We start from the raw sequence: 23153 nt of genomic DNA, 5'->3' as shown, positions 1-23153 counted from the left end.
TGAGGAAGCAGAACAGGAGGAAGTAGCTGAGGAGATGATTTTATCTGAGCTAACTAGGAGGGTTGCGGAGCATATGAGAAAACAGAAGGAGAATATGGTAAAGAGAGCGAATTCCAAAGCTCTTGAATATGATATTCAAGAGATTGCAACCCTCCAGATCCCAAAGCAATACAGATTCGGTACGGAAATGGCTAGAATTCCAGTAAGAGTTCTGGAAAAGACTCCAAAGGTATATGGTTTATAAGCCTTACTTTTAATAAAAGCTAATTAAAATAGGGCTACTGCTTAGCTACTAAGTATGGCGAGCTTACTACTCTCTGGCCGCATAGTGCCCTCAATAAAATCACCTCCCAATTAACTTATCCTGATTTACCTACTACTGGTGCAACCCACAAGAGGGATAAAATCACCCTCCCTAAAGCGGTAGCAAAGGAGAATAATCGTGGTTCAATTGCATCAGTTCAGAAGGCTGGAAGAGCATCTGAGAGAGCAAAGAAGAGAGTAGCTGAGGAGCAAGCACGTGAGAATGGAGCTAGAGAAGGAGGAGAATCAGGTGATCAAGTGGAGGGGAGGGCACCAAAAAGGGCTAGGGTAGCTATAGGAGCGCCTAGACGTAGTAGGAGGCATGTATAGTAAAGCTTTTGCTATTCCCGAGACCTCAATATTACCCGATTGATTAATCGGCCATTCGATTGATCAATCGGCCCCCTTATTGATCAATCGGGACCCACTGTGGCTTGCGAATCGTATTCCATTTCCTATTGATCAATGGGAGCTACGATTGATTAATCGGAAGGCCGATTGACCAATCGTAGCGCCCGATTGGTAAACCGCTCGTATTGACGAACGGGCGTGAACATATCAACCAATTCCCCCAAGTAAACACCCCCAGGCTCGCCACCTCCCATGCTTATAGCATCTGCATTTGAGCATAGGCATAAACAAGCTCCTTGTAAGATTACTTACCCAAGACTGCATAGACGTCCAAATCAGGGTGTGGAACCAAGGAGTAATCCATGCATGCATGATAAGGAGGGCGGGGGTTCTGACGGGCCAGTTCCAAAGCGGCCTCCAACAGCTCCTTCGACCAGCCTTCAGCCCTACGATCATCGGACCACGTCTCAAGATTTCGAAGAAGCGACTTGAACTCCGCCAGATCTTTCTCATAGCCATCGCTCTCAAGCTTGGCGAGATGGCTGACTCCACATAAGATCATATGCTATTGCTCCTTGAGCGAGACTTGGAGCGTACCAAGAGAAAACAGGTACGTTTCGAGGACGCGTTGTTTGCCTGCAAGGCTGACGAGGAAGAGTTGGGCAAAACCAGGGAAGCCAACGGCCGCTTTAAGATAGTTTGCAATGCCAATGGACTTCCAAGCTACGTATAGGAACTGACAGTAATCAAGAGAGACCAAACAACGCCGAGAGAGAGAAGCTTGCAGCAGTAGCTGCCACATGGAAGGACTGCGGTGGACTGAACTCGCAGCACTCGCAGTTGGAAGGAGATCTCGAAGCCTCCCAAAAACAAATAAAGAAGCTTCAATGGTGTTTGAGTGCTGTGAAGGATGTTAGGGATGTGTACAAGGTTAGTTCATGCCTTGTTTGAACTCAAAGAAAGACCTGAAGCTTACTCGTGATAATCATAGACAGGAGCCGAACAAAAATTTGAGGCTATTGCTGCTTTGGGAGCTCTCCAGGCAAGCTCTGACGCTTTGCAAGAGGCGCATGCTTCACTGGAGAGGGAACTAACAACATCGATGATCAGTGAATGTTGATAATTATGTACCAATCGTACATCAGTTTACCAAAAGATTGAACAGGAACGCTCTGAAGCCGACTCTGGAGCAGAGTCTGCTCTGAAAATAGCCCAGGAGAAATGCACAGTGCTCGAGAAGGACTCAAGGAAGCAAAGGTTAACAGTGAAACAGTCTGTAGATTTCTCGGATAAATCCTGAAAGTCCTCCTAAGCAGAATTCTATGAAGAAAAGCGATCTGAGAGTCATCGATCTTAAAAAGCTTGAAGCTCAGAAAGAAACTAACAGCATCCCCCTGGACGGAGCAAAGGGCAGTTACGTAAAGGAAGAAGTCGATAAGCCGAAGAAAGAGCTTAAACGCCGCCTTGAGGAAACGAAAGGACGTGTTCAAAGGGAGGAATTTGAACAGCACAACCACGCAGCGTCGAGGCGAACGGGCGACCGGGATACTTGGGCTGTGTCTCGAAAGCTCCCGCTCAACGCACATAGCGAGATCGTTCGAGGAGAGCAGAATTGAGTGGCCCGCCTCATTCAATGTGCACTGGAAATCATCCGACGGACAGACCCTCAAAATCAGATGCTGAAGTGCTATATCTGGGGGGGTCGTCAAGGAGAACATGGAGATTGTCGACTACCCTTTTACAGATCCCGTGTCGTGTAGCTGGACACTGGACACCAGCATTCTCAAGGCTTACCACGATTGGCACGAAAGGGATAGAAATTGAAAGTGTGTTAGTTCATACACCATATGTCTCTTTAAGACTGGACTAATAGAATCCTAGTACACTGGAGCTTGCAGTATCGCATCGATTTGGCTTCGGATAGAACGAGACCATGTCCTGTACATCATTCGGTCTGATACTACCAGGACCAGAACACGCAGGGCAGACTCAAGATTGAGCAAGAATGCGTCAAATTCTTTTGGCCGCCGGTACACATACCACACTGGGAAATTGGCTGGTGTGGCGCTGAAACAATGCTCACAAAATAATTGGAACTAGGCGCTCAGGCTGGGCGGGACTGAACACACTCTCGCCATGGATGGTTTGAATGTGGGACCGTATGATGAAATGGAGATATATAAAGTCAACCCAGATATGTGGAAGGCATTGGTCGATGGCAAGGAGAAACTGCAAGCTAGTCTTGCGGAAGGAGCGTGTATTGAGGTGTAGGATTTTGAGGAATTTCGGCACTTGTTGTGTAACTGAAATAATTGGCTTTGAACCGAATAGGTAGTTGGACTGGACAACCTCTGGTAATGAATAAGACATTTCATGCGGAAATTTTCCGTAGGGACGAATGCCGAGTATAACACGCAAGTCCCTACAAAGCAAGCGAATACAATACTGAATATTAATGATTTGGTCCAATTCTAGTCGGAATAGAGTCTTTCTTAATTTGTTTTTGTCCAACAAACTCATCGATACCATTCAAGCTGTGTTTTTGAGCTGCACCGCCTCATAAGACACTAAATTGGGAAGCCTGCTGCGACAAAGTTGCACTTGCATTAATTGCAGCGAAGAGGCGTAATTCTGGTCACACTCAGATTTCGGTGAAGCCATAACTTGCCTGCAAGAAGGGTGGGGGCAACGAGTCACACGTCACATCAAAACACTTGATCATAACTATATGACCCTCTTCTCTAACTCTTTCGTATTTCTCTCCATGGACTTCACACTCTCCAACCCTCCTTTCCCTTCCCGGCTCCAACCCCAGCCTACTTTTATTTCGGCCTCCACCCCTCATCCTCCCTACTAACAACCACCTCCGTAACCTCTACCCTCCCCTCCACAATCTCCCTCCCATTAACCAAATCATTCTCCCACACCCTCTTCCACGCACTCTCCTCATCCTTCGCAATGCCAGCCTTAACATGTCTCGGCACCAACCTGCTTCCTGCAACCTCCTCTTCAACCTCCACAAACCACAATTCATCCATCAGCTCCGCAATCTCTTTCCACTCTCCTTTCCCAAGACTCAAATAATTCCCTTCAAATACCAGGATCCTGGAGGTTGGGGCGATGGGGATATCGTTTTCAACGGGGTCTTTAATTGCATGGTCGAATGAAGGTGCGAAGTAGGTTGGCGTGGACGGTGTTAAGGGGGCGCGGAGCTGGGTGATGAGGGAGCGCAGGGAGGAAGAATCAAATGTGAATGCTGCGCCTCGACGAGCGTGCGCGGCCTCTGGGTCGGGCATGGCAGACAGCTGGGCACGGGTGAAGTGGTAGCCGTCCATGGGGATGTAGGATGCTATTGGGTGTGTTGCTGTTTTGCCGTGGAGGGCGGACGAGAGGGCATTGAGACGGGTGGTTACTGTTGTTGCGAGGGTGGTTTTGCCTTTTCTGTGAGTTATGGGAGTGGTTTAAGGAGGGGGGAGCAGGAGTTACCTGAGCCTGGGATTCCGGATATGGCGATTAAGAGGCGCTGGGTGGGAGGTGTGGATTGGAATTTAGCTGGACTGGGAGGTTAGAAGAGTGTCAATCGGGAGGAAGAAGAGGGCTACTCCAGGTATTTTCTACTAGACGGTTCACTTGTTCCTCCATGATGGAATACAACTTGATAGCTGTGTGAAGTGAAGCTTGAAGAAGGCTAGAGTGAGTTGTCGTTGTTCAGGAGCTCGAAGTGGGGTTGCAGCGGGGCTCCTGTGACATCAAATTCTTATCGGCTCGATAAGAAATTCTCTTCACGACAACAAATTCTGACTGCAAAACAGGGCAAAGAGAACAGGAGAGCCGATATCTGGAGGTGGGAGGGAGCAAATATGGAGGGCGATGATAGCGGGCTCTTCAATATTGAGGTCAGCTCCGGGGACGAAGCCGGAAATGAGTCTGAGAAGGTACCGAGGGATTTTCAGTCTGAGGAGGACTTCCAGAGACAGAGGGCGGAGTGGAAGCCGAAAGTTGAAGTTGGAGAGGTAAAATGCCCTCCCTCTTTCTCACATTTCATGTTAATTATGGGTATTGGAAGCTAAGACAAAATACAATAGCTGTGGAAGACCTTGAAGCTGCCAATGGACAACCCCTCAAAAGCTGAATCTCAGACTATTTTACATGCAATTGAAGAACTATACTTCTTCAAGAGATACGAAGAAGCCCTCGAGGTTGTGGGTGAGGCGCTGCAGGGGAAGCTTAACGAGGACTTCAGGAAGACATTGGTGGATTACAAGACGAGATGTCAGAAAAAGATCCATAACACCACAGCATCCTGACACAAGAGCGACTTGCTCGATTCTAATCACTTGTATTTTGGTGACATTATTGACAGGAACAATTCAAAAGATTGATAGATCAGGAACTGCTCTGTGGATTGCGTTGAGTGAAGGTTGTAAATCCCCTTCTAATCTGTTCCTCAGTCTCTGGAACCAGTCTCTTCCTCGTTTTGTCTATCTTCTCTTCTCATCTATCCCTCTCTCTATCTGCCAATTAAGCAAGTAAGATTACATCTCGATCGTACAACCCGGGGCAGCCGGTAATCATGTGGGTCTGCCCTCTCTATTCCGAAACTCCGTCCAGCCGTGTAAATGCCATTCGCTCCAAACTCCCGAAAGTAAACTTTTATGTACTCATCCACAGAAGAACGCTCCAAGCAGACGCTAATCGAAGTAGGTCGTAAAAATCGTGAAAATGTATCCGAAACTGCTCCATCTATGCCAACATCTCTTGCTTGGCCTGCTGCTTTTGTTTCTCTTCACTGAAAACTCTCCTGCTCATTGCGAGGACAGCTTCGAATCCTTCCTTCCCTTTCATCGCGTTCTCACGGAAGCGACAAACGCTCGCCTCCTCAACAGCGTTCTTGATCTTCTGCCACCCACCACACAGAGCCGTGATCTTCGCGTCTTGCACAAACTGGGTTCTCGTGGCAGAGACCGGCTGATATATAACGGTCTCGCGTACGCTGAGGATATTCGAAAATGTGAGGTTGGTGGACACCATGGTGACTTTTTTCGATACCGGATCCACATAGGATGTCTCAAAGACGTGTGATGTGTCGGTTCCGCCCATTAATGAAGCAAGCCATTGGGGCGCGCTCTGTTTGCATGTGATGAGACGTTCTGTTCGTAGCTGGAGGATATTAGCATCATTTTGGATGCAAGAATGGGTGGGTTCTCACGATTCCGGTATCCGGATCAATTTGACGCGATAATGTGTCGACTGCAATTACGTGCGGCGACTTGTCGTTCCATGGGCAGTACTTTCTCCAATTTGCTGTTGACACCTCCTCCCAGGAGTAGTCGAATGTGCAATCGCTCGAAAAAACCTTCATTCTGGTCGTGTGCTCGGTGCAGCACTGGTCAAATTTTTTTAGGCCAGTCGCGTCCGGATATCTCTTGTTCTCTGCTTAGGTCGTTCGTAGGTGACTTAATTGTGGATTTAGGTGTCTGGTGAAGTGAGGCCGATGTGTAGCTGAGTGCAGGTGGCCGGGGCACAATTATATAAGAAGTTCGATAGAGATTTTCAAATGTGATTCTGCATACGGAGAAAGAAGGAACTTTTCGCCTTCGCTTCAGCCGCTAAGCTACTTTGGGTACTAGCGTGTCCGAAACCCCGACTTTTCCTCGGGCTCGGATTTGCACGGCAAAGATCGTCAACTTCCCACATCTGGATTCGTCCAGCCCAAAGACGCTTTAGCTCATACTCTGCAGGGTGCCGTCACTCTTGCGCATGGTGTTTAAAAGTCCTGGGGTTCTCTTGAGGCTCAAATTATTCAACTATTTTGCATTTTCGACCCCATGACAGGTCAATCAGTGATAGGCTAGGTCGATGTTCGCGGTCACCTCTCATCTCCCCAATCCTTTCTGCTGCTATGGACGCCTCCTCTGCTTACAGCTTGGTTGATTCGCAGAAGTTCATGGGTCCTCCTGGCTTGTGATATCGCAGGCCAAGGGCTTCAAGCTCTCAAGGTTGGGGCTCTCTTCTGCGTATTGCCCCCTCATTGGATACAGCTGCGGCTGTAATTTTTTCATGCTTGGGTCCATGTGTACATGACCCCATGGTTCAAGACAAGCTGTCTTGGTCTAACCTTCACTCGTAAACATGTACCAGTCTTAAGCCACACATGACTCTTTCAGCACCAGGCGGCCACCTCTTCCTAGCTCCAGGCGAAGTCTTCAACGCCGCTGATCACTTGAGGAGGGAGGAATGCGCACTCTGCAAAATCTTAGTCGAGTCATTCGACGACGAGTTTTTTCGAACAGCGGTATGAAATCGACCGCTCCGGAATGCGGCTGACACTCACCGAGTGGATGACCGACACCTACCTACGTTTTCGCACGGATTGGAGAAATCAATCTGGCGGGGCGGAGACTATTTCAAGAATGACGGGTGTGGTTTGTAAGGTCATTTACAGGTAAATCCCCTTAAAAGTCGGCAATGATTCATTAATTCAACACTTGTGACAGGTGATCCAGCCGGCCGCCGTGATGTGACCCTGGTCAAATACTTAACCAACACTGCTTCGGGTAGTACCTTGGACATCGCCCAGGGCTGGATTGAGTTCTGCAATGTTCACCACCAATGCGTACATTCGGACTTGCCGTCGGCCTCAACTGCGGATATGGGACTGGGGCTGTCATCAAGGTCTGAGAACGCGGGACACGTGGCGAAACGACCAACTGATCTTGTAGCATTTGGCAGGCACTCCATGGACGCCAAACTTGTCGACAGTACAAGAAGGGAGTGGCATACACAACGCTAAGCTATTACTAGGGATCACCGTTGCAGGGATCATCACAACTACCACGGCTACTCTGGCCTCAAGGAAAGAACGGATCGATCGCTCTCTTCTGCCTGCTGCTTTGCAGCAAACATTCCTTCTTACGAGGAACCTGGGCCCCTTCATGGTCTTAGGCTTCGGTCAATGTCGATGTCGCTTGGAATTACGGAGGCGAAGACTCGGTCTGGGGCAAATCTATGATACGCATCGGGCAAGCATTTGTCAATCCTCAAGGAAACGATCCGTATAGGCGGGTAGATGGAGGATACATTCCAATATCTGGCCTCCTGAGGCAATTTCATGTGGGTCAGGAGAAGACGGGGCAAAGTTACACAACGAGGCAAACGTAGAAGTAAGAACTGCCTATATGGATACAAACACAGAACCGCGCACTGTAAATGATCTACTCCTTCTATCTGTTGCAACTGGATTCTTTGTTCTCTTGCTGGACCATGTGTCCCGCAATGCTGATGAGCTTCCTACGTTTGTAAGGATAGGAATCGCCAACTGTGAAAGCCACAAGGGAGAGGAGACAGATGGCCTGTTCAAAGACTGCGAAATGTAGACGACCACAATCCTCTGACCAGGATAAGCACTGGTGAACCAGATTGCACACACTGAGTTCTGGTTGCCACACCAAGATCCGGCGAAACTGCAAGATGGCATGGCCCGGGGCTTTAGGATGTGAAGCTGGCCCTGAAGGCTTTCACTGGATGATGAGAACCGTACACACTAACAGTGTACATTCACAAGCTGCAGATATCCTGCTTCTTCTTGGCCAATCAACCAATCGCCATTACCACTGAGTCTAAACATGACCAAAGCTACCAACGACTTTGACGAGTCCACCAAAACGACTAAAAATAGCCTGGTGGGAACAGCAAGCACAGAGAGCGGATTGTTGGTCAATTTCGACTTTGTTTGGGCATCCCAGCGATTTGAAACTCATCATTGAAGAAGTAACGGAGATCAAGGTTAGGATTTGCAGAGTGTTTGGTTAATGGGGCATTCGAAGAAGGCAAGTTCCGTATGGAAACTCACTAGTCGACTGAGAAGGATACTTCATTGCCAGTAATGGTCTTTCTGACGATTTAGATACATTTGAGAAAGGAACATGATACGTGTACCAGTGTCAGTGACGTTGCTTAAGATGATGCTCGGTCTTGCAAACAAGCTGAAACACAACAGGACTGACCAAGTCAAGATGTTGGTTGGATAAAGAGAGAACGTGGGATCGAAAGGATCGAGGCTTGCAGTACGTCAAAATTGGCCGGGTCCGAGAAGAACCAATTTCTACATCCAGAGAATAATTCGATGGCTCCTTGGGACCGAATCGGTATCTTTACTGTTTTCCAATTGTGCTTCTCTCAACTTGCTCATAGAAATGAGAAACCAGGAGAACTCTGCAAATCTGAGACCTGAAAGAACCCAAGTGTATCCTTCCTGCAACATTTCTGCGGAGCTTTTCGTCCGTGAGGTTTCCTTTTTCTAAGCATTCTGTGCCTCGTGATCCCAATGATCTCATCAGTGCGGCAACATCTGATGGTGCCTTCAGCTGAAAATCAGGGCATTTCACCTCTCAAAGTAGTCTAGTAGCCCTACGAGCTGCGTGAGCTGCAGCGGCTGTAAGAATTATCTCACGTCTTACTATGAGCTTTTCGAGGAGTGACATACTCTTCGAGTTCAACAGCGGTTGGCCGCCAATGTGAGCCCTCGGGAAATGCCAAGTCACAGCGGGGTCGTCCAATGAACGAAAACAATGAACGACTTCGGCTTACGATCGTCAATATTTGATACGTTGAACTTTAATCACGACTCATGGGGCTTGTATTTCCATAAGCTGCATTTTGCGATTTATGAATGCAACTAGCTTAAAGTGAAGCTATTCAAATCAGGAGTCATTTTCTCACCACTCAAGTCAAAACAACGCACACATCCCTCAATCTCTGCCCGATATATTTCCCGCAATGCGGCTGACCATGCATACACGGACGCCCCACCACGTTGATCGACAATTAAGCCTTATTTCCCCGCAAATCGTAAGTCAATTACCTAAAAAGAAACTTGAGGTTGGCTGTCCTATTTCTGGAAGCTGAGCCTCCAGAGCTTAGAGCCTTCCACGAATGACACTTGACAACTCTTATTCGAGGACGCGCGTCCACAATGAGCCGTCTTAAGTCCCAAAATGATATATGCAGCACCTCGATCCCCAAAATCTCTTGGCAAAGGCACATGGACTTTTATTAAGATTGCCAAGTAAAAGGCTTGCTCGCCCAGCGCACGGGAAGCAAGCTCAAGAAGAGCTTAGCAATGCTTGTTTGTCATTCACGATGGCAAACGGAAGCCATGGTCAGCCTTCGAGTTGACCTCGTCGTACAGAGGGTTGGAGAGAAAGAGCGATTGGATCGGGTTGGTGAAGATCATGGGAAATTCCATTGAATGGGATGATGGGGAGCGAAGAGGGGATCGCCTTCAATCACACGAGAGAACCGAGACCTTGTAGACTGGCCAACTATACAGCCAACACTCCACAACTTGGTCAAACACCAATCACAACTTCAAATATTCCGAGCCTTTGCTCTTCGGGATGCAACGAAGCGTCGGAACTTCGATCTTCCTGCCTCACCTGCCCAGTCGCGGACCAGTTTCAGACTCCCTCTCCCCTTGGATCTGCAGCTCGAGGTGTGAGCTGATAGCAGCCATCAGGCAATGAGCATCGTTTGTCTCTCAGCTGATGAGAAGGAAGCTTGAGATGCGCCTCGAAGAACTATTGTTTTCTTGCATAGTGGCTGGTTGTTGGAATCGAGATCTCAAATTCTTTCCAAGAGGCTTTTCCCCAACATTCTTTAAGGCTGAGGATGGTTGGACAAGTCTATAAAGATACCGCCCCCAAGACCAAATCCTGAAATTCTCACCATCTTCTATCTCCATTCACTGATAGTGACTGTCACTCTTGGACCAAAGACCCTCGTTCTATTCAACTTCTATACATTGAACAAGAACCTTCATTAAATATGCAGATCAAGGTATTCGCTCTTCTGGCTGCACTTTGGTAAGCTCTCACACTTTTTGGAGATCGTTTTAAGTTCTAACTTTGATACAGCGCAACTGCTACTTGTATTCCTAACCAACGCCGCGGGATGCAGCTCATGACCCGTAACGTAAGTGCCCCTTTCTTTCTTGTTGACAAGCACGCCTACCTCTCAGCTCCATGCCGTCATGAATCGATCCCTCGTCTTCGGTTAGGAATGTTCAAATGTGCTATTGCTGACGAAGATGTTGCATAGTATGACGATGACAAGGAGAAATGCGTCGAGCATAAATACGATTGGGATGATAACGAGAAATGCTGCTACGATCACCAGCACCACAAATGGGATTGGGATGATTGGAAAGACAAGAAGGACAAATGCGGCAAGATGTCCTATGACTGGGATGACAACCAGAAGTGCTGCTTTGATCAAGAGCATCGAAAGTGGGATTACCACCACAAGGACGGTAAGTATTAGCCCCCAGCTCTATCCTTCAAGACAATACTGATTCAAAACTCGGTGTTTAGTCGACCACAAGCAGAAATGCCAAAACAAGTGGTACGACTGGGATGATAACGAAAAATGCTGCTACGATAAGCACCACAAGAAGTGGGATTATGATGACGATAGCGATGACCGCCACAAGAGCAAATGTCACGATATCGGATACGATTGGGATGATGGGCAGAAATGCTGCTTCGATCATGAACATCGGAGGTGGGATTATGATGACAAGGACACGGAACACAAGCATAAGTGCGATAATAAGGGGTATCGGTGGGGCGATGATAATAAGTGCTGCTATGATCATGATAACAAGAAGTGGCATTACCAGTGATGAAGGGGAAAGCTGACTTCGGCTCCGGGAAATTGGGTCGGAAAAACAAGGATTCGGGAGTGGTTGGGCATTGGACACAAAACGCTCCTTAAACTAATGTTTATTATTCATTGGTTCGCTTGCTTTGAAGGAATGGAAGAGGAACAAAGGCAAAAACATATTTGTTGTCCGACCTGATACAAATCTTTTGAGCGGGACTCCGTTTGGTCTCTCCATTCAAGTCCCCAACTTGTTTGAAAAAAAAAATGAAACGATTTGCTAGCTTGATTCTTGGCAATATTTTTTGGGTGGCTGACGCTCAAAACCACCTGGTACTGATGATCGAGACATTACAGTTATTGTACCTAAGAAACCTTGGACATGTTTTGATGTTGGACTCGGCTAAGCTCATTCAGGGGTTCGGTCGCTAAACTTTAGCGTGTTTTCCCCGGATTTCACCACCAAAGGCCCACTGCCTTACCGGTACTTTAACTTCCTCTTTGTCTTTGTCTTCCCTTCTCTCAAACACTTCACAGCAAGTCAATGGGCCAGGTTGGGCTGCTTGGACATACAATTCATCTGCATGTTTTACATGGCCCTGCTTCGATCTTGTTCCGATGTGCGTGGCTGTGTTGTGGCGTTGCTCAGCTACACCGAGGACGTCCCAAGCTGCAATGTCGAGGCACAGTCCAAATCCATCCTTCTCGATTCCAAGGCTGATCTTCCACTTCCAATCGCTCAAGAACTTTCTTCTCCTTGCACTGAAACTGGAGGGACGGCGCTCTCGAAGAACCAGTCTGCTGTGTCTGGCCATGCTCTTCCAAACGGCAGGTCGCTCTTACCTTATCAATTATGGACAATGCGGATCCCAGCGGACGCAAGGACCAGGAAACGGAAGAATTATTGACAGTCATTATCGATGAGCTTAGAAGTATTGGGTTGATTCCAGCGCGACAGGATGAACGGATCGAAGCATTGAGCAAAACCAAAGACCGAGCTCGTCGGAGAGACTGGGACTCGGTTTCGGTGGCCGTAGGTTTTTCATTGTACCGAGACCTTCCTGTCTACTCACATCTTATTCTTAGGAATCAGAATGCCCCCAATTAGCGGATTCGTTATCTTTCAATTCTACGGGTTCAACATCGAGATCTATGTACTGGACATCGCTCTGTATGCGACCTCACAACTTCCCTCGTCTACCCTTCTCCGAGAGCAGGGAAAACTTGTCCCGCAAACGAATACACGGAATGATAAATGAAATGAGTGGCACTACCCATGGAAACCTCTTGGTAGTAATTGGTCTCTGGGAGCAGATTGAATGTTAAATGGAGGGCCTGCTAGCTGGGAAGAACCGCCTGCTGGACCCCGAGTATTACGATAGTTTGTTGACTGATAATACTACGTTCACAAGGTCCAAAAAGTACTTCTGGGCTATTGAATTTCTCATAGAAGCCGAAACTAATGTTCTGGACAACATCAATCAAGCGAAGCATTTCGTTAAACCCATGAGTTCGAATCCCTCAAGTGGTGAGATTAGTCGAAGGGTGTTTGTGCTAAGATTGAAGAAGCACAATACCGCTATCCAGAAGTTGGCGAGTCTAAGGAAAGGCTTTGTGAAAAAGCAGGAAGAAGCGAAAGTTCTTAGAGATGGGGTAAGGGGCCTTCCCCCTTCCAGACCATGTTGCTGACGTTCGGCTATAACTCTTCAGCGCCAACGCTGTGATGAAAGTCGAGCATTCACGCAACTGGGGGAGAATATCAAGATTCTCACATACGTCAGCATATTCTTCCTCCCAATAACAGTGTGCATTGTAAGCACCAATCCAGAACTCATTACTCCTGAAACTTTCTCACAATTACAGTCGTTCTGGAGTATGAGCGATTCCCTTTCTTAGTCTCTCTTCACTCGCAATCGTAACTCCGGTTGTCGTTCTTGCAACATATGCCATGGTTTTGAATCTGGACAGAATCATCCAAGTTTTCGTACCTCTTACACTAGCGACCCCTACGTAGTCTAGGTCTTGGATGTAACGTTTTATCGACGGCCAGATCCTCAAGATGCAACTTGATCCAAAACGGTATTTGAAAGGAGAAGGGCAAATCTTTGGGAGATGCAAACTTCTTGGGAAGAGTGATGAGAGACCTTCAAAATCGGAGGGTGTTGCAATTTGTGTTCCGGGGCATATTTTTAGCCATATGGAATTCTTTGATCGGTTTCTTCGCTTTAATGTCTTGCACGAAAGGCTGGCGCTAGAGGAAAGATGATGAGTCAATACTCACATCTGCGAGCAACCTCGGAGACGTCGAAGTCCAGGTTCAGGTTGATGTGAATGTGGAAAATGGACATCAATCGCAGCTAACATATTGTAATGTAATATTGAGCATTCAAATGAGGATTGCTGTTAAGATTTGAGAGAACAGATAAATGAATATGGATAGAAAAGTGAATGGTCTGGCTAAGGTGGAGTGAGTGTCCTCAAACCGCTCAGTCTTGCTGAAACTCTTGCTCGTCAGAAATTCAATGCGTCTATCTCCCCAACTAACTTCAAAGTTCTCCGCTCTCAAGGTCATAATCCTCCTGGAACAGAAGCTGCCACATGGCAGGACAAAATTAACAGGAAGGGGGGAGCAGGTTTTGTTGCATAGCGGCCAGGTAATTACGTTACTAGCCTTCATGCTCTCCATACGAAGTTAGCATATAACTCAAGTTTCCACTCAGTAGAGTGAAAATCAGGGCCAGGGGGGGAAATTCTTCTGAAGAATCAAGGCAAAGCAAATTCATTGGCAAATATCTTAATTCCCTCTCAACGATATAAGCCCACAAACTCCGCAAGAGATACCTCAAGTCCACCTAGCAAGTGGATTCCAAGGCAACCTACACGTCCCATTCTCCCTCGCACACGCAATCGCCACGCCACCATTCTGCGCCCGATAATACACAACAGCCGTCTTTGCCGGCCCACACATGCCATCAAACCCCATCCACGCATTCGTAGCATCGAACTCCCCGCTTGTCTCAATCTCTCTCAGCTTCTCCAACTTCCCTTTCCCGCCCTCCAACCCATTCTCCATTCCCCACACGAGAGCAATAACCCTACTCTGATTCGGATCCTGTACGAACTCCATCCTCTTCCTATCAAGCGGCTGATGGGGCAGCAGTTGGAAGAGCCCGTTGCGCTCGCTGGAAGCGGCTAGCTCCCAGGGTCGCTCGCCGTAGGAATAGAGGATGGAGAATTGCTTGCGGTTGCCGGACCAGGGGTCGCCGAAGGTATCAACCAGTTTGTTGGTGTCGACTTCGAAGACTTGGCCGGGTTTTACCATGGAGCGGACGGCGTTGGTGACGTCTTGGTCGCAGTAGGCTGCGCAGTGGATGTTCAGTCTAGGTTCACCACCTCCTCCACCAAAAGCTGCTGGCATGTAGCTTCCGAAGCCGTGGTGCTGGGGTAGAGCGACTTGGGGCTGTGGTTGTGGCTGTGGTGCAGGGGGAGCTGCACTGTTGTTACCGAACGGCAAGTGGCTTCCCATGGCTCCTAAAAGTCCACCGGCTCCAGCTGGTGCGAGTGGCAGCTTGACGCCGCCGCTCCAGAAGTGATTGTGGTGTTTGTGTTCCTCGATTTTATGGGCCACGAATGCGCCGGCGAGGAGGCCTCCTGCTCCCATGAGCAATCCTTTCCCAAGACCTCTGTCACCGTCTGAGGGCGGAGGCATTTCTTGGCCAATTGGGTATTGTGGTTGCTCCAACGGCGGTGACTGTAGAGGTGGTGTTGGAAGAGCGGCATTTGGTGGAGCATAGATGGGTTGTTGCTGTTGTGGTGGGCCTGGGTATTCCCACTGCGAACCTCCTGCTGGGTTCAAGTAAAACCTGGATTTGAGAGTCATGTTAGTATGAAAGATTTATGGACAGAATAAAAAATTTCAAGTACAGCCTACCAAGTGTTATATTGGGCACTCCACTCGGCCTTCCATCCCTCGGGAACGGGAGGAGCAGCTATAGGTGCAACTGGAGGCGGTGCTTCCATTTTGCGGCAAAAAAAAAAAAAGAGAACGATGCAAACAGTTATATTCTCGAATTCGCGTTGAATACAAAGCTACGTCGAGAGTTCAGGGATCCGGAGAAAATTAGAAAACTGAAGCCAGGGGGAAGGGCTCATATTTAATCTATCACAGCTGAGCAGGACTACCCTTCTTCAGCCAGTCAGACATTATCTCCATGGATGTCCAGCATTCCAGGGGTTCTTCACGGTCAAGGAGATAAGAATAGGTTGTCTGGGACTGTCAGAGGTCTTCCAGCTGTAATTTTGAACGAATCATGAAGGGAATTGCGGCTGCACTGTAAGCCATCGGGGTTAAAAGTTCACGGTTTGGGCATAGGCTCTGTGTTACCTACCGTGAGCCCTTCACTTCAATTGGCTGAAATGAACTAAGCCTTGTGGCTTTATACTTGAGTTAAAATAAGCTTTCCTTTTCAAGGGTACTTGCGTCAAGTTAGCTAATGATATCTGTGGGGCGAAAGTGAAGCTGAAGTGGTGGCGTTTTGATGAGACATTACCACCACCCAACGAACAAGGGATGGTGGCTGTTATTTGATTGCACCATTTCCTGAAGCGTCAATTGAAATCGTTGACTATTACAACTTGATACTCCCCTGAAGCTGAAACATCCAAGAGCCTGATTGATTTCCAAGTTCCGTTGTCAGTGCTTATCTACCTGGCATTGTACGTGCACCTTGTTACGGGGTGGTATCTGTTCTAGGCAAGAAGTTGGAGTTCGCTGTGGAGGACGGTGTCTTCGCTTGTTAATAGAACGAGGTTTGAAGAGCTTGTATGTAGTGGGGAGAAATGAAGGCGAGGGGTTGCCCTCGCCTAGCCCCCGCGTGAACCTCGCTTAGGCCCCTGCCCCTTTTCTGAGGGGATCGGCTCGGTGATCTGATCTGCGCTGACAGCCTGAAAAATACGGGACTGTCTGACATGACGGAAGAGTGGCTGGAAAGTTAGTGCGGTGAGGAGGGCATTTTTTGCCCAAGCCACCAAATCCGGGAGGAAAACGAACTCCACTCTTAGAGTTCGTCAGGTTGCCGATCTCATGACTCCTCATTTGAACAGTTGTTCATTGGGTATCCAAGTTCTTCACGTGACCGTGCCATCAAGACCTCGGGCGAACAAAGGCTGCACGATCCCTAGCGTTTTGTGTCCTCCTCCAGTGCTCGGGTCGGGTTGAGCATACATGCGTATTCGATCGATGTCTGAAGCTTGTTGGCAGCGAAGTCGGAGAAATGATGCTCTCCAACCAACCTTCAATTTGAAGCTCCTGACTCCTGATAAAAGGTTCAGACCGGCCAATGACAACGCACGAGCTATTAATGGCCTGGGCCACATATCTTCCCCAACTTCTTGATTGCTCGCTTGGAGGGTATCGGGTCCACAAACCTGCTCCTTCGTGCCGGGAGATACACCTCTGATTTGCTGGATGCTTTTGGCTGTGCTGCATGCTAGGCAGATCAGACAATCCGGCAGCGCTGTGTGCCATCCCTGACCTAGTAGACGCCTGGAGAGCTTTGGTGGAGGGAGATTGCTCAGCTTATAGTTCAACGTCACTCCATCACTTCCAACTTCTCTTTTCTTTCATATTCGGCTCTCTCCTTCGCTGCGCGCATTAATATTCGTTAGCACTTCCCTCGGAAAAGTGGCGAGGCTTTTGGCATCCAAGAGAACGCCACCTGTAAATCCGATCCGTATTCGCGCCAATCACAATCTCCAATCGCAACAACCAACATCTACCATCAAAGAACTCCCGCAAAAGCGCAAAGATGCCTCCAGAATTGCGAAAGAGAAAGGCGCCTGCTTCCGAGCCGGCTGCAGCTCCTCCAGCAAAGAAGAAGGGCCCAGTCGCAAAGGCCATCGCAAAGGTCAAGGAAGCCGTCTCCCCAAAGACAACCAAGAAGACGAAGGCTACCAATGGCGCTGCAACCGCTTCAAAAGTCACTGTCGGTGAAACTATCACTCTGGAGGGCTTTGGTGGTGAGATCGAGCTGAACGATGGCACAAAAACCACTCTGAAGGCGCTCGTCGATGAGAGCAGAGCTGGCGTTGTCCTGTTCACCTACCCAAAGGCTTCAACCCCCGGTTGTAAGTAGTACCGCGTTAATTTCGCTCTCAATCTTGTATTCCGGAGACTGATTTTCATTCGGTAGGCACTACTCAAGCATGTCTCTTCCGCGACAACTATACTCCATTGACGGCGACCGGTCTCTCGATCTACGGATTGTCCACCGATTCACCAAAGGCGAATACCAACTTCAAGGAGAAGAAGGAGCTGCCATACCCTCTTATTTGCGACACCTCTGCGACTCTCATCTCTGCAATCGGACTAAAGAAGGCTCCAAGCGGTACAACTCGTGGCGTCTTCGTTGTTGATAAGGCCGGAAAGGTCCTCGCTGCCGAACCTGGCTCTCCTCCAGGTACTGTTGAGGTCGTCAAGAAGCTTGTCGGAGGAGGTGCGACCGCTGCTGCTGTCCCCTTGCCACTTGACGCACCAAAGACAGAGACCGCCAATGTTGTCAATGGCACAAACGACGCCACAAAGGAGGACATTGCTCAAGCAAATGTCGCTGCTCAAGTCGCCGACACAGCCGAGAAGCTTGACAGCAATGAGAAACCTGTTGTTTAAGACACAATTATTTCGAGGCTTTGCGTGAACAGCTTTCGTTCAATATCATGTCCTCAGGAATACAAAATGGGGTCATGGAATGGATGAAAGTGTTTGGGATTTATTTGGTCTTTTGTGGGCGTAATATGGTCTGAACTTTGGCAGCAGAGCTTGGGAAATGGCTGAGACTCACAGAATGCTTTTAATTTTCTGCAGATGTCTTACAATTGATTCTCACGATGAATACCATCCTGACACATTGAAATCGCTAATATGAGTGATGAAAAATGTGACAACGAACTTATGCCTTTTCAACCAACTGCAGAACTACAGACACCAAACAAAACACAGCCTTTCATAACAATAAAAAATGTACATCTTCGCTAAACAATTGGGATAAATGTAAGTAAGGGTGATGCTCAGAGCTTTCCATCAAATACTAGCGCCGGATAATCCTCGGGTAAACTCGAACTTCGCTCCTACCTCAACGTCGAACAACTCTCACGACACTCCCCCCCAAGGCTTCCTCCACCCCACCGAGTCAATTGAGCCCTCAATGCTCAATTGAAGCTCACAATGTCCTCACACACAGCAGCAAAAGCTGCGCAAGCCACCAACCGAGTCATCGCAGTCAACAAAGTGAGCTCTCCCTACCTTCCCTCGCACCTCAACCCACCTCCCTCCTTCCCACCCTCTTCTTCCCCCAAGTGCCCTTGACCTGACCCGAGGACGCAGAAATACACAGTTCAATCTACAGGAATCTGGGAACGCATCCGCCGCCTCCTAGCCGTCGATCCCACACGCTCCAACGGCATCCCCTTGAACCCACAATTCCGCAACCCGCCCCCAGGATCCAACGAGCCCTTCTCCTTCGTCGACCCCGTCACCATCCCCGCAGGCGATATCGCCGACAACCCATACTGGAAGCGTGACGCGCGACGCTCGTACCCGGTCCTCTCTTTCGTGACTCAAGGCGATGTCGTTGGTTTGTTGGAAGTTGGGAGTAAGAGTAGCCCGAAGAAGGAGCTGATTGGCGAGGCGGGCTCGAATGCGCTGGTGGAGGTTAAGAAGGAGGGGGAGATGGGGCTGAGTAGTTATTTTAAGAAGAGTGGGAAGGAGGGGACGTTGGCTGTACTGGGGAAGGATGGCCTGCCGCCGTTGCCGAGTGGGTTGAGCTTGAAAGCAGGAGCCGATAAGTATCATCTTACGGCGGAGAATGCGTATCCCGAACAGTGAGTATTGACTACTTGATAAGTAAAACGGAAGTAACTAATTGATCATAGATACCCGTGTCGGACTTTTCAATAGAGACAGAGCTGGTCTTAGAGTTTGTACATAAGAATTTCATACACTTCCAAGAAACAATCAACTGTGGAAACTCGGCCCCTTCGAATGGACACCGATTGCAGCCAGATTATAGAGGATTCTCGACGTGAAGGCCTGTCTAAATCAGGTTTCGACAATGTTGCTAGTGTTCCGCGGGTTGTCCTGGCATGTCAAAGTACATTTGCACTCTTGTAAGGTGGAGTAAATGATCACCAGGAGTAAATTACTCGAATCTCACGTCAATTATTAGGAATTGGCAAGCGCATATTATTTCTCCCCAAATCTGCCTCGCAAGCCACAATATGCGAGTGCAGGGAAGCTGACCACCTGTGGCCATCTCCCATCTCCAACTTCACTTCTCTTCAAACTTCACTCCAGGTAACTCTCTTCCTCTCTCAGACTCTTGCTCCTTCTTCTGCATTGCATGCACGATATCGCAACAACCAGAAGTCGTTCCATAGTTTGATTAGATGCTTCTGTCTGGTGCCGGGCATACAGCCTTGAGCGAGGGCGTGGCCTCGTCCCCAATTGTCCAAATCAAGATGTCATTCGCCTTCAAAATCAGCGACCTTGGCCTCGTAACAAAACTCGCATATAGCACGGTGCAGAATGCGAGGAGGGCGTGTGGTGCACATTCAGCGCTTGCGCGGGAGGTCAATAGTTTGCATGTTGTCTTGACGAGGCTAGTGGCGGAAGTTGTGAAGCCTGAGAGTATTCTCAATGGTGGTGCGTCCAGCAGCGAAAATGGGGACGGGAGGGATGAGAAGAGCAAAGAATTGGCGGACTTGGTGAGGAATTGTGAGCGTGTGTTGAGAGTGTTGAAGGAGATCTTGGAAAAGGTGTGTCTTTTCTCTGCAGATGTTTATTGGTCGAGGGAGAAGTGAGACTGACTTTTGATTTGATAGTACAATGCACTATCAGACGAGAAGCGAAGTGTGCAGAAACTCTGGCAGAAGGTCAAATTCGGGAGTGGCGAGATGCAAGACCTGGATAAGATCCGATCCGAACTTGCGACATATACACAGGCTATCACATTATTCTTGAATCTCGCAGGCCTTGGAAGCCAAGGAAAGGTCGAACGATATATGGAAAGCCAAGGGGATGAACTAAGAGATATCAAGGCCAGCTTGAATTTGTTGACGGCCAAACTTCAAGTGAAGGAGGGGTCAACTCATGGGGAGAGGAGTATACTATCAAGTTATGATGGTGATGACAAAGAAGTTTGGAAGATGTTTAGGAGGGAGTTGATACTGGATGGATTTTCGAGCAAAGTGCTCAGCAGGCACAAGGAGACCATCAGGAGTTACGTGATGGAGCTCGGAGCGAGGGGAGTATTGGATGATACTGTACCTGAATTGGAAGAAGGTGGTAGTGAGATTGCAACCGAAAACGGAGCTGATGGAGACGTCCTCCCACGAGCCTATGAGCTGGTTGAAAGATATCTGTCAGGCAAAGCCGCTCTAGAGCAAGGAATTAGAGAAAAGGGTTCCAGCATCTCTACCGTGGAGCTTCCGGAGGCCCCCGTACCAGACCAATCAACATTATACACGACATCACTTAAGGATCATCATAGCACCACTATAGATTTCCCAGACGAAGAAGACTCGGGATCCGAAAATAATGGAACGAAAGATCCTCATTCAGCAAGCGAAAGCGAAACAAAATCTAAAGTCGATGAAGAAGCATTCTCACAGTCTATGCCAGGCGTGTCCCAGTAGCTACTTGCATCAGAAACGAACTCCCGCAACGTCCCGGCTATTGGCTCGGAGGGAGAAGACAATTCTGAATTGGACTCCAGTTCTGATAGTAGCGAAGAGCGCATCAGAGCTGCTGGTCAAGGCGAAAACAAAGATATCGAAGTTCTAGATAATACTAGCTCCAAAGCCTACCTTCGGCCGTATGTAAGTGAGGCTCAGTACGAAGATACGTCGACTGCCAGACTAGAGCGCGGGGAGGGAAGCCTTAATGGCAGTATTGATGACATAGAGATGCCCTCGAAGAACATGGATATGGTGCCGAGGCCAAGCGCTGGTACGGCACATATCAACGTGGGCGTTGGGGAAGCAGTATCGGGCATCTCTGGATCTCCTCGTCCATCATTGACTCGTCCTATTTCGAGAAAAATGTCAGAGGGAGAGGGCTACAGGGCACCCGCCTCGTTGGAAAGACTGAGAATTGACTTGTTCGAACACCTAAATGCCTCGCTATTCGACCAGAGACCACTCTATGATCAGTTGCAGCAGCGATCTACGGAGAAGCCTGTTCTTAAGATGGACCGAAGCCCTCTAACCGCGTACTCTCTTTCCTCGTTTGGGAGATCCAGTTCGGAAACATTTAATTCCACAGCTGCTGAGAAGGATAGTAGCGAGCCAGATGATAGCAAACCGGATGATAGCGGAACAGATGAGAGCAAACCAGATCAACCAAAGAGCGATCGAGGAAATACAGCATCCACGACTCGCGGAAACGAATCAATCACAGGAGGAATGAGAGATCCTGCTAGAGCCGCATTTTCTCAAGATGACCCCGCTGCTTGGCGATCCCAAACAAATAATCATCTCCGGCGAGATAATGGCGAACCTCAGGTTGTTCAACATACCAGAGCACGAAGGTCAAGTTCAAGTACCTCCTCGCCAAAAAATAGAACATTGAAGGAAGTAACTGTTGCCCCTCCACCCTCGCCTCTGGGATATCCGCAAGCCCGAACTACCACTACTTATGGAGAACGACCTGCTTCTCCGCCTCCTCCGCCTCCAGGAATTCGCTCAGCGCAAGCTACAACTACTTATTCTGGATATACACGTCCTCTACTGTCTCCGCGAGGACTTCGCTCAATACAAGCTGCTTATTCTGGATATGCAATTTCTCCACCTCCTTCAACAAGCACTCGGCTAGCACAGGCTATTTATTCTGGATATGGCACCCCTCCACCCCCTCCACCCCCTTCAATAAGCACTCGGCCAGCACGGGCTACTTATGTTGGAAGTATTTCTTCGAAGTTGAAAGGTCCAGCTCAGGAGGACGACGGGCAAATTGATGAGGAGGAGGCGAGACAAGCTAGAGAGATCCAACAGAGGGCAGAACGAGCCGCTGCTGAAAAGACACGCTGTCTTCCGCGGGAAGGGCGCGAGAAGCTCGATAAAGGAGCTCTACTGTATAATAAATCGCGTGTCTTAACTTGGCTAGGCAAGAGGGGAATCATCTCGCCAGGCTTCCCTTCTCTAAATCTCTCAGAATCAAAGCAAGCATCAGGTAAATTTTAAAGGAGTGGAACCTGAAAAGCAGAGAAAGGGTCTGAGTACTGAGGCCATTAGCGGGCTAGCGGACAAATCCGAGAAGCGAAAAGTGATTTTCTGATTTTCTGATTTTCGCGCCCATACCCCCCCACCACACCTTACCAAAAAAAAAAAGTATAGTATATACGCCTTATTCTCGACTACTTCTAACCCCCCCTTAGCTTGCGTAGTCCGTAAGGCAAATTCCATAGATTACGAGGCATATCTCTATCTCTCTTACTCTCTATATCCTCTATACTACCTATATTACTCGAATTATCTATATCTCCTTTATTCCCTTCTCTTCTAGTATTCTTACTTTCCTTTACTATAACCTTCTTCCCTATTACCTTCTAATCTTATATCTGTCTTTATACTTGCTTTCTATATCTTATAAATAATTAAGGCTTTAGTATAAAGGGTTTTATAGATACGGAGTAAGGCTTTCCAGACTTAGTAGAATTAGTATTAAGTTAATAGAAAATATAGACTTTACTATTATTATTATATCTATAATTTATATAAGTACTATCGAATTTGCCTTTTATAACTATATAGTATTTAAAAGGGCCTCTCGGTCTCTTCTTATTACT

At 48.2% G+C, this 23153-nt stretch overlaps 11 protein-coding genes across 11 annotated transcripts; 8 read left to right on the top strand and 3 right to left on the bottom strand.

Moving 5' to 3' along the window:
- Window positions 1-1216: 1216 nt before the first annotated feature.
- Window positions 1217-2463, top strand: K444DRAFT_692104 (uncharacterized protein; the record flags this gene model as incomplete). The annotated part of the gene is made up of 3 exons (XM_024887814.1): window positions 1217-1264; window positions 1378-1584; window positions 1935-2463. 3 exons carry the CDS (start codon window positions 1217-1219, stop codon window positions 2268-2270), a joined length of 591 nt encoding a protein of 196 aa, XP_024733743.1. The 3' UTR covers window positions 2271-2463.
- A 904-nt stretch (window positions 2464-3367) lies between these two features.
- Window positions 3368-4342, bottom strand: K444DRAFT_615268 (phosphoribulokinase/uridine kinase). The gene is made up of 3 exons (XM_024880698.1): window positions 4257-4342; window positions 4141-4206; window positions 3368-4090 (listed from the first exon to the last, which is right to left on the bottom strand). The coding sequence occupies exons 1-3, from the start codon at window positions 4294-4296 to the stop codon at window positions 3477-3479; spliced, it is 720 nt and encodes a 239-aa protein (XP_024733742.1). The 5' UTR covers window positions 4297-4342; the 3' UTR covers window positions 3368-3476.
- Window positions 4343-4514: 172 nt separating this feature from the next.
- On the top strand, window positions 4515-4961 carry K444DRAFT_534270 (uncharacterized protein; the record flags this gene model as incomplete). The annotated part of the gene is made up of 2 exons (XM_024875205.1): window positions 4515-4667; window positions 4740-4961. 2 exons carry the CDS (start codon window positions 4515-4517, stop codon window positions 4959-4961), a joined length of 375 nt encoding a protein of 124 aa, XP_024733741.1.
- Window positions 4962-5397: 436 nt separating this feature from the next.
- Window positions 5398-6016, bottom strand: K444DRAFT_593425 (MSF1-domain-containing protein; the record flags this gene model as incomplete). The annotated part of the gene is made up of 2 exons (XM_024878303.1): window positions 5398-5814; window positions 5864-6016. 2 exons carry the CDS (start codon window positions 6014-6016, stop codon window positions 5398-5400), a joined length of 570 nt encoding a protein of 189 aa, XP_024733740.1.
- A 4463-nt stretch (window positions 6017-10479) lies between these two features.
- K444DRAFT_665319 (uncharacterized protein) lies at window positions 10480-11420 on the top strand (the record flags this gene model as incomplete). The annotated part of the gene is made up of 4 exons (XM_024887058.1): window positions 10480-10517; window positions 10569-10626; window positions 10753-10963; window positions 11025-11420. 4 exons carry the CDS (start codon window positions 10480-10482, stop codon window positions 11333-11335), a joined length of 618 nt encoding a protein of 205 aa, XP_024733739.1. The 3' UTR covers window positions 11336-11420.
- A 943-nt stretch (window positions 11421-12363) lies between these two features.
- Window positions 12364-13291, top strand: K444DRAFT_36631 (uncharacterized protein). Its single transcript, XM_024872230.1, has 3 exons — window positions 12364-12966; window positions 13024-13125; window positions 13177-13291. Exons 1-3 carry the CDS (start codon window positions 12640-12642, stop codon window positions 13207-13209), a joined length of 462 nt encoding a protein of 153 aa, XP_024733738.1. The 5' UTR covers window positions 12364-12639; the 3' UTR covers window positions 13210-13291.
- Window positions 13292-14077: 786 nt separating this feature from the next.
- On the bottom strand, window positions 14078-15333 carry K444DRAFT_665318 (uncharacterized protein; the record flags this gene model as incomplete). The annotated part of the gene is made up of 2 exons (XM_024887057.1): window positions 14078-15176; window positions 15245-15333. 2 exons carry the CDS (start codon window positions 15331-15333, stop codon window positions 14156-14158), a joined length of 1110 nt encoding a protein of 369 aa, XP_024733737.1. The 3' UTR covers window positions 14078-14155.
- A 1787-nt stretch (window positions 15334-17120) lies between these two features.
- K444DRAFT_644586 (AhpC-TSA-domain-containing protein) lies at window positions 17121-17980 on the top strand (the record flags this gene model as incomplete). The annotated part of the gene is made up of 2 exons (XM_024884980.1): window positions 17121-17439; window positions 17505-17980. The coding sequence occupies 2 exons, from the start codon at window positions 17121-17123 to the stop codon at window positions 17978-17980; spliced, it is 795 nt and encodes a 264-aa protein (XP_024733736.1).
- Window positions 17981-18463: 483 nt separating this feature from the next.
- On the top strand, window positions 18464-19560 carry K444DRAFT_565503 (21 kDa subunit of NADH dehydrogenase). Its single transcript, XM_024877102.1, has 3 exons — window positions 18464-18598; window positions 18695-19191; window positions 19243-19560. Exons 1-3 carry the CDS (start codon window positions 18536-18538, stop codon window positions 19265-19267), a joined length of 585 nt encoding a protein of 194 aa, XP_024733735.1. The 5' UTR covers window positions 18464-18535; the 3' UTR covers window positions 19268-19560.
- Window positions 19561-19565: 5 nt separating this feature from the next.
- On the top strand, window positions 19566-21138 carry K444DRAFT_36597 (uncharacterized protein). The gene is made up of 2 exons (XM_024872227.1): window positions 19566-20124; window positions 20191-21138. Exons 1-2 carry the CDS (start codon window positions 19756-19758, stop codon window positions 21001-21003), a joined length of 1182 nt encoding a protein of 393 aa, XP_024733734.1. The 5' UTR covers window positions 19566-19755; the 3' UTR covers window positions 21004-21138.
- Window positions 21139-21398: 260 nt separating this feature from the next.
- K444DRAFT_615260 (uncharacterized protein) lies at window positions 21399-22558 on the top strand. Its single transcript, XM_024880697.1, has one exon. It carries the CDS (start codon window positions 21409-21411, stop codon window positions 22546-22548), a length of 1140 nt encoding a protein of 379 aa, XP_024733733.1. The 5' UTR covers window positions 21399-21408; the 3' UTR covers window positions 22549-22558.
- Window positions 22559-23153: the final 595 nt, after the last annotated feature.

The sequence above is a fragment of the Hyaloscypha bicolor genome (assembly GCF_002865645.1).
Source record: "Hyaloscypha bicolor E unplaced genomic scaffold K444scaffold_117, whole genome shotgun sequence".
Lineage (NCBI taxonomy): Eukaryota > Fungi > Ascomycota > Leotiomycetes > Helotiales > Hyaloscyphaceae > Hyaloscypha > Hyaloscypha bicolor.
Note: the sequence above shows the minus strand (reverse complement) of the source record. Positions and strands in the feature narration are given on the sequence as shown.